Source organism: Giraffa tippelskirchi, chromosome 8 (genome assembly GCF_054371585.1).
Source record: "Giraffa tippelskirchi isolate mGirTip1 chromosome 8, T2T-mGirTip1v1.2.pri, whole genome shotgun sequence".
In the NCBI taxonomy this organism is placed as follows: Eukaryota; Metazoa; Chordata; class Mammalia; order Artiodactyla; family Giraffidae; genus Giraffa; species Giraffa tippelskirchi.
The window spans coordinates 135649894-135666073 of NC_137282.1; the positions used below are offsets into that span (position 1 = coordinate 135649894).

At 41.2% G+C, this 16180-nt stretch overlaps 1 protein-coding gene across 5 annotated transcripts; it reads left to right on the forward strand.

The window, feature by feature from the left end:
• The first annotated feature begins 764 nt into the window (after window positions 1-764).
• On the forward strand, window positions 765-15720 carry ENPP4 (ectonucleotide pyrophosphatase/phosphodiesterase 4). Of its 5 annotated transcripts, none has more exons than XM_081519641.1 (4): window positions 765-999; window positions 7710-8567; window positions 9225-9395; window positions 12218-15720. In XM_081519641.1, exons 2-4 carry the CDS (start codon window positions 7742-7744, stop codon window positions 12580-12582), a joined length of 1362 nt encoding a protein of 453 aa, XP_081375767.1. In that variant the 5' UTR covers window positions 765-999; window positions 7710-7741; the 3' UTR covers window positions 12583-15720. The 5 variants fall into 5 exon arrangements, with proteins under 5 accessions (XP_081375767.1, XP_081375770.1, XP_081375768.1 ...); XM_081519644.1 differs by having other exon boundaries at window positions 12221-15720; XM_081519642.1 differs by having other exon boundaries at window positions 979-1161.
• Window positions 15721-16180: the final 460 nt, after the last annotated feature.

Here is a 16180-nt window from a genome sequence, read left to right on the forward strand (position 1 = left end):
GTGCACAGGCCAGCCTTGAGGTTTGAAACTGGAATCAACTTCTGAAAGTACAAACTAATAATCAACAGAATATATCTAGCCCCAAACTGTCTCTGCAGCTGCCTCTGGACTCTGGGTAATGGTTGTACACTAAAGCTCCAACCCACATGTATCTGTCAAAAAGAAATGCCCATTCCTCAGTGGGTAGCCATTCCTAGGTCCCTACTGCATGTGTGGACCTGTGTTTCTTGCAACCTTACTCATAAACTGCCTAGTACTCAATTCACCTGTTAAGGTGCTTACTTCTCCAGTAACACAGACTTTTTTTTGTTTTTTTTTTTTAGAAATGACACCTTAACTGTATTTATCCCAACTGACAGGAACTGGCTAAAGCTGCTCTAGACTTGTGCTGGGCCCTGAGTCCGCCAAAGTCGTTTTTCCAGTAGACACGTAAGCCTCCAGGAGCCTGTTAACTGGGAGTGAACTGCAAAGGTTGTAAGCCTGACGCAGGCAATAGCCAGTGGCCCTTTCCGGGACTCGCTGCGCTTCAGGTCCCCTGAAGGGCACCCAGCCCTGGGACGCTAGGGACAGGGCTTGGCAGGAGAGAAGAACGAACCACTCCTTCTAGACCCAATTCAGCCCCACCAAAGCCTCTGTCCCCAGGTGGCACCTGAATCCAGCCAATCGGAAAGGGAGTTACATCGACCGCGGCTGCGGCACCCAATCCGAGGGCCTGTCTCACGCTCCGTAGCCCGCTGGGTTCCCGCAGGCTGGAAACCTGTTCCGCAGTCGCGCGCGGGACGGCCGCGAACCCTAGGAGCGCCCCTGGCAGCGCTGGTGTCCGGGAGGAAGGGGCTGTTAATCGCGGTGGCGGGGAGGGCGCCCCGCTATTGCGCAGGCGCTTCAGGAAGAACTCGGTCGGGCTCCTGCGCCTTCAGGTCTCCGTCGCTCCCCAGACCCACGAACGTCGGGTTCCGCGCGCGCCCGGTTCCGCGCGCTGCAGAGACGCGGCGGCAGCGGGTGAGTGTGAGCCTCGTGCACCCGGCGTTCCGGACGGAAATGCCGCATCCTCCCCCGCCCGTCGGGGGCTTTGAAAATAGTGGTCGTGAGATCCCCTACCCCGGATACCCACGCGCCGCTCCCCGAGGGGACAGCCCCGAGGGACCCCGGAGCGGCCGGGAGGTACCGGGCTGGCTGGGGGCGGCGGAGGGCGGGGTGGAAAGCGGAAAGGCAACTGAGCGAGTGGGCGCGGCCTGGGCGGGCGGCGGGGAGAGGGGTGAAGCGGGGTCGGTGGGGTGAGAGGCGGAGCGGGGCGGCCTGACAGCCGTGGAGGCCGAGGGGCCGGGCGCGGCGGGCGTTTCATCCGACCCGAACGCGGTCCAAGGCACAGATCGACATGCGCTGGCCTGAGTATTCGTTGAGAGTCGATGGTCGTGACACAGCCAAATTGAAAAAACGAATTTCCTAGAAAATCTAACAAGAAAGATCACATCGAAGTGCTTTTTCTCGGCCGGGCACCGTGTTAAGCATTTTACAGTTAAGCTTCCTTTTCCGGGCACAGCATCCCAGTGTACAGATGCAGACAGTCCTGCTCTGAGACGTGAAGCGCAGCTAGTGACCACGAGCAGATTCAGGTTTACACCAACTCCGACCCCGCTAGGGTTTTTTGTTTAACCACCCGACCCTCTGGTGGACCCAAGCCGGAAACCTTGCCAGTACTAAGTCAACTGCACCTTTTAATATCCGGTTTTCTTTTCTTTCTTCCTTTCCCCCAGAGGTTGTTCTGAGCCCTTTTAAGGAAATTAAATGAATTTAAAAGCAGGGAGGAGATATTTTATAGCTAAAATATATAGAATATAAATGTTATGAGCCCCTTAGGGTCCACAAGGAGCTCATAACAATAAATATATCCTCTTCGCTTTTAAATTAGCTACGAAATACAATTTGGAAGAAATTTTGATGAATACACAGGGGGAGTTATTATGTAGAAAGTAAAATAAAGTGGAGCTGTTTTGAAGATGCCAGAGAAGTGTGTGTGTGTGCTAGAAAACTGAAGAATACTTTAGAATCCTAGAGTTTTTAAGAAAGTCTTTTAGTGAGTAGCTTTAGTTTTTCTTTAGAATATCAAGAAAATAACTAATAATAAGGAAAACCACCTAAGTTATCTATGTGCATAGACAATACTATTTTCATTTTATTTTAAAACTGTATGATTATAAATAGTATTTGTGAAGCGTCTAGAATAAGGCTTTTGTATTAGGGAGCAGATGGCAGGCTAATACTGGTAAATAGCTTTCATCATACCCTTTAACTGTCACACTCCCCCAATTTCAAGCAGCTAAGAAAGCCAGTAAGAACTGCCTGAGATGCATTCCATCCAAATAATAAGGTCATCCCAGATGAAGTAAAATGTGTTTTGGCCCCTGAATTGACGAAAACTACATACAAATTGTGTTGCCTTTGGGATATCTGGATGTAGTTCAGTGATTCTGCTTTTTTTCCTTCCCTTTGGTATTTTTTTGGTTTGAAAAATTACAGAATTTATCCCAATGCTTTAAAATATAGCAATTAGTGATCTTTTTTATTCCTTGAAAATACTTGAGAAGTTCTCACTGGTGTTTTGTTTACAATTTAACACCCCATCCCCCTTCCCTGTTGTAATGAAACAGAATGTAGTAGACATTAGTTTGGAGATTAATCCTAGACTTGTAAACTTGCTATATTACCAGACTTGTAAACTTGTTAAGAACCTGAAATTAGTAAGCTTACAGACGGTAAAGCTACTCATTGCTTCCTGAGTGTGGCCAGTCACAGAACTTCAGCTTCATCTTCTGTAAAAAGAAGTGGTTAGACTAAATTATTTCAAATTACTTTATAGTTTTACAATAATATTCTGCTTGTCATTGTCCAGACTTTTTCCCTAACCTAACAGCTTTGTAACTAGGATGGATAAAAAGAAACTAAATTTGAGGACCTATTGTTTAAAACTTTATGCATCCCCATTTTACAAACATGGCAACTGAAGCTGGGAAGGGCTTCCCTGGTGGCTCAGACGGTAAAGAATCTGCCTGCAATGCAGAAGACCTGTGTTCGATTCCTAGGTTGGGGAGATCCCCTGGAGAAGGGAAGCTGGGAGAAGTTAGATCTGCCCATAGTCCCTGCCTGCTAAATGAGAGTTCAGGTTCCAGGATCCTTTTGATTTCAGAGCCTGCTTCTAAGTCTGGGACAGGGATCCAGCAGAAGGGGTTAATGAACCTCAGGATAACTAGCACATGTGCCTTGACATGCCTATTCACTCAAGATTTGGAGAAGAAAGCTTTTGATTTGTATGTATTTTGTGAGAGAGGGGCAGACACAGGTTTTGTTTTGTTGTTTTGTGCGTGGGAAATGGAGTAAAACGTTTTACGTTAAAACACCCAGGTCTGTATTATAGAGTACACATTTCACATAATTTTTGAGGTAAGATGAGACATCAAAGATGTTTAGTGTTTTGTGGAAGGACATTTCAGATGCTTTTAAAGATTACAATTTTGTTTCTCCTCCTTTTTTTAATGGTTTTATTAAAATTCACATACTATCTAGTTTACTCATTTAAAGGGTATGATTTTACGAGTTGTGCAACCATCACCACAATCAATTTGAGAACGTTTTCATCACCGCCCCCTCCCCCCGCCAAAAAAATAACACCAGGTGTGCTGTGCTTGGTCACTCAGTCGTGTCCGACTCTTTTCGGCCCCATGGACTGGAGCCCACCAGGCTCTTTTGTCCCTGGGATTCTCCAGGCAAGAATACTGGAGTGGGTTGCTATTTCCTACTCCAGGGGATCTTCCCAACCCAGGGATTGAACCCCGGTCTCCCACACTGCAAGCTGATTCTTTACTGTCTGAGTCACCAGGGAAGCCCAAAATAACACCATACCCATTAGCATTTACTCTTCATATCTCCTCAACCCCTTGCTCCAGGCAAATCTAATTTACTTTACATCTGTATAGATTTGCATATCTAGGCTTTTCATCTAAATAGAATCATACAATAAATGATCTTTTGTGACTGCCTTCTTTCACTTAGCACAGAGTTTCAAAGGTTTATCCAAGTTGTAACATGTATTATCACTCCATTCCTTTTTATCGCCAAATAGCATTCCATTGCGTGGATATACCACTTCTTATCTGTTTATCACTTATGGACACTTGAGATGTTTCCACTCTGTGGCTCTTACAAATAATGCTGCTGTGACCGTTTGTGTACAAGTTTTATTGTGAACATATATTTTCATTTCTCATAGGCATATGCCTAGTAGTAGATTTTCCAGGTCATATGGTAACTGTTGAAACTTTTGAGGAACTACCAGGATGTTTTGTAAGTAAGTGCCTGTACCATTTTCATTCTCATCAGCAGTGTATAAAATTCTCATTTCTGTATTTCCTCACCATTGCTTGTTATTATCTGTCTGTTTGTTTTTTGTATCCATCCTAGTGGGTATGAAGGGGTATCTCATGGTGTTTTGCTTTGTATTTCCCTGATTACTGTTGATGTTGAACATATTCATGTGCTTATGTGTCATTTCTATATCTTTGGAAAAAAGTCTTTTCAGCTCCTTTGCTCATTTTAAAAATTAGATTATTTAACTTTTATTGTTGAGTTGTTACCGCTGCTAAGTCACTTCAGTTGTGTCCGACTCTGTGCGACCCCATAGACGGCAGCCCACCAGGCTCCCCCGTCCCTGGGATTCTCCAGGCAAGAATACTGGAGTGGGTTGCCATTTCCTTCTCCAATGCATGAAAGGGAAAAGTGAAAGTGAAGTTGCTCAGTCGTGTCCGACTCTTAGCGACCCCATGGACTGTAGCCTACCAGGCTCCTCCATCCATGGGATTTTCCAGGCAAGAGTACTGGAGTGGGGTGCCATTGCCTTCTCCGAGTTGTTACAGTTCTTTATGTATTCTAGATACAAATTCTTTATCAGACATATGGTTTGCAGATATTTCCTCTTATCCTTTAGGTTGTCATTTCTTCATGGTATCCTTCCAGACGTAAAAGTTTTATTATCACTTGTGCTTTTGGTGCTGTATCTAAAACGGCTTTGCCTAACTCAAGGTTATGAAGATTTATTCCTGTATTTTTTTCTAAGAGTTTCATCATTTTAGCTCTTAATTATGGTCTGTGATCCCTGTTGAATCAATTTTTGTGCAGGGTATGAGCTGAGGGATACAAAGTCATTCTTTTGCATGTGGATATCCAGTCATCTCACCACTATTTGTTGAATTGTCTCAGTATCCCTCTACTCTTAGAAGCAACCCCACTGGAAAAGTTTTAGACATCCTGTGATATTCCATTTGTAGTGATTTTTCAAAGGGCTTAGCTTTCAAAGCAATACTTGATGATGTGTGGGTCTCAAGCACACCATTACAGGAAGCTGTGGTGTTATAGAACAGAAGTCACTCAAGCTCCTCGTTGGTCTTCCAAGATGACAGCCAGCTTCATTGTTTTGTTATTATGTCCCTATTTTGAGTATTTTGTATTTGAAAAGTATAAAGCTCTTGTGTTGTTGGTGTTTAGTTGCAAAGTCATGTCCAACTCTTTTTGCAACTTGTAGTCTGTAGCCCACCAGGCTCCTTCTGTCCATGAGGTTTCCCAGGTGAGAATACTGGAGTGGGTTGCCATTTCCTCCTCCAGGGGATCTTCCCCAGCCAGGAATGGAACTCACGTCTCCTACACTGACAGGCAGATTCTTTACCCTGAGCCACGTGGGGAAGCTCTTGTCCTCTGATATGTGGCACATCCATAAATTTTGGTGGTGTTGACTTTAATTATATTAGATATTTATTGAATGTGTTTTTTTAATTACCTAAAAGAGTGTTTGGGCAAAGACTTAATATGTAGAAAGTAACTTTAAGAGGTTTGGAAACACAGGTTATTACTGAAGAACTGTTATAAGTCACCTACCTAAATGATTATTGTCTCTATATTATATCTCAGACAGATTGTGATAGCATCGTGCAGTAAAAGGGAATTAAGGTTGGCAACCCACTCCAGTATTGTTGCCTGGGCAATTCCATGGACAGAGGAGCCTGGCAGGCTACAGTCCATGGGGTCACAAAAGAGTTGAAGATGACTTAATGACTAACCAACAACAACAATGATTTCTATAACCCTTTCATAGTAATTTGCATGTGGGTTGGGCCTGGATAATGGAAAGACTTGAACGCCAGGCAGCAGTGAGTGTTGGGACTTTCTGTATAGGCAGGGGGACTTTGAATACTGATTTTATTACGGAAATGTCATGAACAGAGCTACAGGAAAGATTAAGTTGGGAGCAGATGTTGGGTGAGTAAGAGGAAGATGATTGAGGTAGGAAGATCAGTTAAGAGCCAGAAGGGCTGCAGACAAGAGACGTTGAGGACTTGAAGAAGTATAGCATCAGTGGAGAGTCACTCTAAGTCACATATCCTATTTTCTTAGGCCCAAAGAAGATAGAGATTGAAGGCAGGGAGATTTGTTTGGGGAGAGCTGTTTTTGTAATCAGTAGATTATTAAAAAAGAATAAAAAGTCAGGGAGTTCTCTGAGCCTGGGGAATGAGGTAAGGCAGTTAAGTGGCCTCTTGGTGTCTGCAGGGGATTGGTTCCAGGAGCCCCAGTGGGTAGCAAAGTCCACAGATGCTCAAGTCTCTTATATAAAAGGGCTTGGTGCAGTGAATACGGTTGGCCCTCTGAGTTTTCCATCCATGATTGGTTGGATCCATGGATGTAAAAACCTGTGAATACGGAGGGCCAGCTGTTAAAAGTCTTTGACAGTAGAAAGGAAGTCTAAAAGGGATGTGGTGATGAAATGCATTTCAACAGCTGTTGCTTTTCTTCCGAAGTTACTGAGGCATCCAAGCGCCTGTAGACTTTGTCTCTCTGCCTCCTGTGAAAACTGAGCAGGTTCAGAGTGAGATGGGGCCTTTTTTTCTCAAATAATATTTATTTCTTACTCCTTTTTGGAAAATGTTAGTTGTCAGTTGTGTCCAACCCTTTGTGACCTCATGGACCGTAGCCTGCCAGGCTCTTCTGTCCATTGAATTCTCCAGGCAAGAATACTGAAGTGGGTTGCCACTTCCTACTCCAGGGGATCTTCCCAACCCAGGGGTCAAACACAGGTCACCTGCCTTGCAAGCAGATTCTTTACCATCTGAGCTGCCATGGAAACCCCTACTCCCCTTTTGCATGCCAATATTTTTCAGTAGGAACTGATGTTGAGCCAATATGGTAGAATTTCCACACCCTAATTTCTGAGGATTAAAAGGAATGATAGGGTACAAGCCATTAAACTAGAAAAATAATCTTCCTCTCTGGAGCTTCTGAACGCTTGGCGTTATTTCTGTTTTGTGTAAAAGGATTGTTTTTATTTCTTCATTTGTTTTTATTAAGCCTTTAGAATAACTTCTGCTCTTGCAGACGAGCAAGGCAGTCAAATTTGTGTGGAGTATAAGAATGGCCCATACCCCCTTCAAAGCATGAAAATGAGGCAGGACATATAATTCAACAAGTAAAGGCAATTTTGTTTCTCCCACTTTAGCTTTATTCAGTTACCTTTCAGTAAGTGACAGCATTTGATTTTTAAGTTGATGTAGGTAAAGCTGGTATATAAACAGTTTTAAATGTTGGTTTTCATTTCCTGATGGCTCAGCTTTGGAAATCTAATCCAAATCAAGCAGCATTACTACTTAGGAATTGTTTGTTTTATACCTTAGGAACCCCCACTACCCCCTTCAGCACGTGCATTATGAAGTTACTGCTGATGCTTTTGTTTTCGGGACTTATGACTGGTTGTAGAGGGAACTCTTCCTCTGCTTCACCACCTAAGCTACTGCTGGTATCCTTTGATGGCTTCAGAGCTGACTATCTGCAGAACTATGAATTTCCTCATCTCCAGAATTTTATCAAAGAAGGTGTCTTGGTAGAGCAGGTTAAAAATGTCTTTATCACGAAAACATTTCCAAACCACTACAGCATCGTGACGGGCCTGTATGAAGAAAGCCATGGCATCGTGGCTAATTCCATGTATGACGTCAACACAAAGAAACATTTTTCTGACCACAATGACAAGGACCCGTTTTGGTGGAATGAGGCAGTCCCCATCTGGGTGACCAATCAGCTTCAGGACAACAGATCGAGTGCCGCTGCGATGTGGCCCGGTACTGACGTGCCCATTCACAATGCCACACCTTCCTATTTCATGAACTACAGCCCCTCGGTGTCATTTAGGGAAAGGCTCAGTAATGTCACCACGTGGCTGAGCAGTTCGAACCCACCAGTGACCTTTGCAACACTCTATTGGGAGGAACCAGACGCTAGCGGCCACAAATACGGCCCCGAAGATAAAGAAAACATGCGCCGAGTGTTGGAAGAAATAGATGAACACATTGGTGAGCTGGTTCACAGACTGAAGGTGCTAGGACTGTGGGAGAGTCTTAACGTGATCATCACAAGTGATCATGGGATGACCCAGTGTTCCAAGGACAGGGTGATAAACCTGGATGGCTGCCTCGACCCCTCGTACTACACTCTTATAGACTTGACCCCAGTTGCTGCGATACTTCCCAAAATAAGTAAGTAAACTATAACCAAGGAATATTTCAATGGGTCAGTTGATTGGGGAGGGAGGGTTTTATAGAAAGAATGAAGCTTGGACTTTATGTGGTTCACCACCGTATATACTCTTATACTCACTCAGACTAGGACTATGTTTTTCCTGTGATGTTTTTCTTAGGCCATTTAGGTTTAGGTTCAAAAGGATAATTTCTTTGCTTTTTGATGTATTCCTTTCATGTTTATCTTTTTATCAAAGTGTAAGTGTACATCAAAGTGACTCATATATATACTTTTGTGTGAGATATACCTATACTTTTCATCTACTGATCTTAGAATTAATAGTAGTAATATGTTATTAGTTCATATTTACTCAGGAAGCTAGGTGTGAAATTTGCCCCCGTTGTATAAAAGTCCACCAAGGATAATCACAAAATAGAGAGATAAGTGAATGCTTGAGAGGGGTGTGTATGTGCACGCACACGTGCACTTGTGTGCAACCAACACTGTTACATTAGTATTATTACTCTGTTTTTTTTTTAATGATTAATAGGATTTAATAGATAACATTGTTCAGGGCTTATTTCCAGTTATTCTAGTTAGAAATATTTTTTCCTTATCAGTCGACATGACCTTTTTCCTTTGCTATTTCCTTTTGCTATTTCCTTTTCTTCCAGATAAAACAAAGGTTTATAGCAAACTGAAAATCTGTAACCCTCACATGAATGTTTATCTAAAAGAAGACATTCCTGCCAGGTTTCACTATCAACATAGTGATCGAATTCAGCCTATTATTTTGGTTGCTGATGAAGGCTGGACAATTGTGCTAAATAAATCATCACTAAAATGTAAGTATTTATTTAGAATTTTTCTTCTCTGTCCCTGGGATAAATCACATGTTGTGACATTATTCCATTAACAAGGTACTTTGATTTAGAGATGTTGACACAGTATAATTAGTTTGATTTTCAACTAGATGATTCTCAGGTTTCCATTTGAGAGCAATTTTTAGAAACTACAGTTTGATCCTTATATTAGAAGGTTGGGTGATCTTAAGGGTGAAGGAGTAGTTTTACTTTTTTGTCACCAAAATTGCAGTGACTGTCAGTAACTTTCAGGAATTGTTCTCTTGATTTGTAAAAATAAAAGAGTAGGAAGAAGCAGAGAAAATAAAAGAGAAGTCAAGAAACAAAATAAAGGGTGAGAGATTAGCTAGTTCAAATTCCTTTTTCTTTTTTAGTGTTAAAAAAAAAACGTGTCCAAGTATTCCCCCATGATGAAATAACAAATCTGAGTGCTGCTGCTATTTAGAATACTGGGCAAGAACCAGAAAGTATGCAAACAAAAATCTACCAAGTAAACAAAGCAGACTCTTGCCTCAAACTGAGGAAATGTGTAAGGGAGAATTAAGAGGTCTCCCCTAAACTGAAGCTTTTTTACTTGTTTGTTAAATTAAATTTGAATACATTTTTTAAAATCTGATTTTATAGACCATAGCAGGGGTCAGAAAATTCTTTTGTAAAGGGCCAGATAGTAAATATTTTAGTCTTTGTGGTCCAGCTAGTCTCTGTCTCTACTCCTCAGTCCTGCCTTACACTGGGAAAGCAGCCACAGACAGTACCTAAACGAACTGACGTGGGGTGTTCCAGTGAAACTCCCTTTACACAAACAGGCAGAGGGCTGCATTTAACCAGCCTCTGTCATCTCCCAGTCCCTGATCTATAGCAGTTCAGGTGTGTCAGGCAAGGATAAAACTGAAGGCCATTAGAATTTATACATTATTAATATTTACATTGAAAGTGAAAGTCGCTCAGTCTTGTCTGACTCTTTTTGACCCCATGGACTGTAGCCTGCCGGGTTCCTCTGTCCGTGGAATTCTCCAGGCAGGAAGACTGGAGTGGGTAGTCATTCCCTTATCCAGGGGATCTTCCCAACCCAGGAATGGAACCCAGGTCTCCTACATTGGAGGCAGATTCTTTACCAGCTGAGCCACCAGGGAAGCCCATAATATTTACCTTATATACTCATTATTGAAAACTTGTAAAATACAGGAAAGTTCAGAAAAGACAACAAAAATTATTCATAATCCTTCAATACAGAAGCACAGACAGATGTTAATTGTGGGAGTTTCCCCCCTCTAATCTTTTTCTGTTACATACACACACATATTTTTATTATTAAATCATTTGGTTTATGGTATTCATTTACAATCATACTCATTTACATTATTGAAATCATAATGCCTATATATATCATCATATTCTGCTATTTATTGTACTGGTCACAGCATTATTTTTATTATGAAATATTTCAAACATAGAATTAAAGAATGATAAAAAAAGAAATAAAGAATGATATAACAAACACTGATAGACTCATCATTCAGTCACCTGCACTTCACATGGAAGTGTGACCTTGTTCAATATGTGTTTTGTCACTCCGTCCTGTCCGACTCTCTGTGACCCCATGGAATGTAGCCCACCAGGTACCACTGTCCATGGGGATTCTCCAGGCAAGAGTACTGGGGTGGCTGCCATGAACTCCTCTAGGGAATCTTCCCGACCCAGGGATCAAACCCAGGTCTCCCGCACTGTAGGCAGATTCTTTACTGTTGCTAAGTCATGTCCCACTCTTGTGACCCCATGGACTATAGCCCACCAGGCTCCTCTGTCTGTGGGATTCTCCAGGCAAGAATACTGGAGTGGGTTGCCATTCCCTTCTCCATGTTAAATATAACTGATGCATATTAAAAGGCAGTATTTTTAAAAATAAAGCTGATAGTTGAGAATCTCATTTTGGAGTGATATCCGGGACCATCAGGTTTTTCTTTGAGTTAGACTTTTATTGGAATTACACATTGGAGTTATCTGGTTAGATGTCACATTCAAGGCAAGAATGTTCTCAGTCCCCTGACCCTCTGGACGTTGAGGTGTCCTTTAGCTGTCGGTAAACCAATGGTGTGGGTTTCCCAGGTGGCACTAGTGGTAAAGAACCCACCTGCCAATGCAGGAGACCTAAGAGACACAGGTTCAATCCCTGGATGGGGAGGATCCCCTGGAGGAGAGCATGGCAACCCACTCCAGATTCTTGCCTGAAGAATTCCATGGACAGAGGAGCCTGGTGGGGAGCATTCTATAGGGTTGCAAAGAGTCGGATATAGCTGAAGCGCCTGAGCACGCGTGCAACCCGTGGTGTATTCTACATCCTATGTCTTATCAAGGAGCAGCTGACAGAGGTCAGGCCGCTGGCTCACTTCCTCCCCACTCACTGGTTTACTCACTTCTGCTCCCCCCAGTTACTCAGAACCTTCAGTCCAACCACTCTCTCAATCACTAGTGCTGTTTGCAAGGGCTTTTTGCAAACAGTGTTGGACGCTGATAGGTGAAATGCTTGGGGCTAGGACTGAGTAACCCATCAGTCTGAGAGAAGGTTTTAAAACATGAGGTCATGACCAATTGGAAAAAAGGAGGGGTGTATGTGGAAAATAACAGGAGGTGGCTGAATTGAAGATAATAGAAACTTTTGTCTAGCCCTTGTTCGGCCCAACTGATCAGAATTTCAATGGATGGGAATTAAAGTGACAAGAATCCAGTGTATTTACGCTAGAAACAGGTCATTTTGTAATAGCAAGGCTGATCTTGTTTACTAACATCATCTCATTCTTTTCCAGTAGGTGACCACGGTTACGATAATTCTCTGCCTAGTATGAATCCGTTTCTAGCTGCGCACGGTCCTGCATTTCACAAAGGCTACAAACACAGCACCATTAATATGGTGGATATTTATCCAATGATGTGCCACATCCTGGGATTGAAGCCACTTCCCAACAATGGAACCTTTGGTCACACCAAGTGTCTGTTAGTGGACCAGTGGTGCATTAACCTCCCAGAAGCCATTGGAATTGTTATCGGGGTGCTCCTGATCTTGACCACGCTGACCTGCCTCATCATTATCATGCAGAACAGAGTCTCCGGGCCCCGGCCATTTTCCCGACTTCAGCTCCAAGAAGATGATGATGATCCGTTGATTGGGTAACACGTGCCAGGGTTTATACAAGGTGGCTTTAAGTAGAGCACACCCAAGGAATGGTGTTACAGCTATGAAAACATACTTCGAAAGAACTTGGACCAGGCATGCTACAGTTATTTTGTATTTCCTTGTGTTTTGCTGCATTAGCTAATACAAAAAAATTCTGACTGTAGGGAAAATTGCTAGTAAATCATTAGTTAGCGCCAATTGTTTCTCTGACAAGAAACTTTTTTTAAGAATAATACTGCCTTTGCTCCCCCCTCCGTTTTTTTTTTTTTTTGGCAATGAAGATTAGACACATCTTGAGATGAAAATATATTAAAATTTAGTGGGTGTGCATTTCAAATAAATTTTTATATTTGTAAATTATACAACAAAAATCTTTGTAAAGTGTGTGGATTTTGTGTATGAGGGAAGAAAATTTTCCTATATTTTTATATGTACCTTTAATAGAGTTTGTATCCCAAGTAAACCCTTGAGGTAGGAAAATTCTCTGTGATAGTTAGTAAAATGGATTATGAGGCAGAAGAGATCTAGCATATGAAGAAACTATTTCAAGAAAAGCTACTGTAAAAAACAAGCAAAAGCCCCATGATAACAAGATTGAGTCTGTGTGTGTATCTCTGTTAAGACCCTTAAGCTATTAAAACCTCAAAAGGTTTATCTTTTGAAGAGTTTTACTAAGAGGAAATTAAGAAAATAGAGGAAAGTGCTTTTCTCACTTTACGCTTAATGCCTTTGTGTAAGTTATTTAGTTGTGTGTGTGTGTGTGTGTGTGTGCACGCGCGCATGCGCCAGGGTACTGCATGCTTGGGTGTACAGACTTCATGTAACTTACAGGAGGTGGTGAGATGTGAGTGACCTGGAGGCAGACCCTCACAAACCCATAAAAACCCATAAAACACAGCTCTCAGGAGAGGTTATAATTGCACTTCACATTCGTGTACTACCTTCTAACTCACAAGTTAAATTCATAATTTTTAAAACCTTGTGAATTTTTGTTACCATTTTTAACATTCTTATGCTGTTTCTTGCAACCAGCGGTCTCCAAGTACTGCAGAGAAATTTATGACCTGACTACAAATCTGGTTCTGATTGGGTCAGAATGAGAGATTTTTCTATTTGCCTTTGGGAATTTTATGCCTTACTTTTTAGGCAGTAGAGTAGCTAAACTTAAAATGTAATTTAACATCTTTTGATCTTGTACATTAATCATGTTAAGTAACTGAATAAACTCTCAGAACTCTGTTAACCTTTAGTATCCTGAATGCTGCCTTGGCTTTTCCCTCCTGTATCTGGTTCATAAAAGTAACCACTCTGCTCATAATTTTTTTTTGCATACTTGTTCAGAGCCAACAATAGGTTGTTATAACTGTCATCCTAGCTTTGCAGAGTGTACCTTCTAAGAATCAAAATCAATAGGAAGCAACTGAATTGTAGCAGATGAGATTCTATACATTAAATGAAAAATTGGGTTCAAGAACCATTCATCAGGAGCTGAGGCAAGCAATTAATATTACTAGTGGGATCTTTAAAGTTTTATTACTAGTGTGATCTTTAAAGTTTTATTACTAGTGGTCTTTAAAGTTTCAACGACATAAAACAAGCTGGATAACTGTTTTACAGATACAGAAATAACAGAGAGTAAATATGCAGCCCAGTAAATGTTGGTTATCTGCGGTGGTCAGGAACAATGGTGCCAGTCGTCCAACCCAGAATTCATCCTTTGGTCACTGCTTGCTAATCTCCTGATCCCAATATTTGGTGCCTATTGTTCTAGGGGTTCTTGAGAATCATTTCCACACTCTGCATGAATAGTCCGGGCATGCAGTCATAAAGTGACTGTGTTAAGAACAGCATAGTAAATAAACCAAACCACCAGGACTTATTTTGCTTTTTTGACAGATTTTTATTTCTGATATTTTTTCCTCACATAAAAGTTATCCTAAAGGTTAATAGTTGATCTGGACAAATAATAGAAAAATTTCTTTCTACTTCAACTCCCATTAAAAAAAAAAAAAAAAAAGCACAGAAGAACTGTCACATTCAAAGCAGTGAGGATTTTTTGAAATGTTTCAAGTGCTAAGTGAGATGAGCTTGGTCCTTGCAGTGGTGTGAGCTTTAGTGGCTGTATTGGTGTGACTGGTGGAAATCGATCCATCACAGCCATCATGTGAGGAGACTTCACAGAGGATGGAACAGGAAAGGGTGCCCCTTCGGGGTCTCAGCCCTTTGAACAAAAGACCTATTTGTCTTGTTCTTCATTCCATTCTGAAAATATGAACTAGAATTAAAATTGTAGATGTTTTATGTATATGTTGCTGGGACAAAAAGAGTATTTATTTAATAATCAAAGAGCTGTTTATATATTATTGTATTGTACTTTATATTAATTCATTTGTATCTTTAAAAAATGATCACTTAAAGCCAGTGACTCCTCTAGTACACTGAGAAATATTTCGGTAAAGCCGGCCTTCTTCACTTCGTGTGCATTTTGTTAATTGATAACATTCTTCTCTATTATCTGAGTTGTAGGAAGTATTTGGCTCCAGGAAAGATTTAACTTTATGACAACCATACTCAAAGGTAATAAGGAAACTTTTTAATAAAATTTTTCAGTGGGTAAATTCAGAATAAGTACATCTACTTATACTGTGGGGACAGTTCTGCTGCTCTTATTAATGTGCACGTACTTCTGGTAAACAGCAATAGCATAAAAATTATTTCAATGCTCTGTACTACTGGTTTTGTGTTACTGTTCCATTAAGCTTGGTGTAAGGATTTAAAGATAAATTCTTGGAACATTAAACGATTAAAAAGGCCTGTGCCTTGTTCTTGGGTGTTTTTTCTTCTCTTGCCCGTGTCTGGTAAACTTTAAGGACGGTTGCATTTAATTTATTTTATTTGAAGGGTTTTACTTCATTATGAATATATAAAGCTACAAATGAAGGATAAAGATGACATGAGAAGTCTGTATTTATTGTAAATTCTTAAAATACTGTGTAAATGACATGAGTGTATTTTAAAGAAGTTTATGTGTAGTGCCTTAAGTTAAAATATATTTTGACTATATTGTTTGAATTCAAAGCTATGACTTTGCTTATGATTTTAAAATTTTTATGTGAATAAAATGTTACCAAAACATTTTAATCGTAATTATTAAATATGTGATGTCGTTGATGATTTTTTAATTTGTCACCTTCTTTCAAAATATGCATACTATGATGGATGTTAGCATGACTTAGTGATACTGCAAAATCCACCTAGGTGTTCATTATAATCTTTTTAAAACCAGAATTAAGTGTGTAACATTTAACCATATTTTGAAAGCAGTGTATAAATATACACTGTATCTGCTGCTGCTGCTAAGTTGCTTCAGTCGTGTCCGACTCTGTGCGACCCCATAGACGGCAGCCCACCAGGCTCCCCCGTCCCTGGGATTCTCCAGGCAAGAATACTGGAGTGGGTTGCCATTTCCTTCTCCAATGCATGAAAGTGAAAAGTGAAAGTGAAGTTGCTCAGTCTGTCCGACTGTTAGCAACCCCATGGACTGCAGCCCACCAGGCTCCTCCATCCATGGGATTTTCCAGGCAAGAGTACTGGA

Excerpts from the sequence above, each read along its gene's own strand:
- ENPP4 (XM_081519641.1), top strand. The coding sequence starts at position 7,742 with ATGAAGTTACTGCTGATGCTTTTGTTTTCGGGACTTATGACTGGTTGT. Across the intron at positions 8,568-9,224 it reads TGCGATACTTCCCAAAATAA|ATAAAACAAAGGTTTATAGC; the intron begins GTAAGTAAACTA and ends CTTTTCTTCCAG. Across the intron at positions 9,396-12,217 it reads AAATAAATCATCACTAAAAT|TAGGTGACCACGGTTACGAT; the intron begins GTAAGTATTTAT and ends ATTCTTTTCCAG.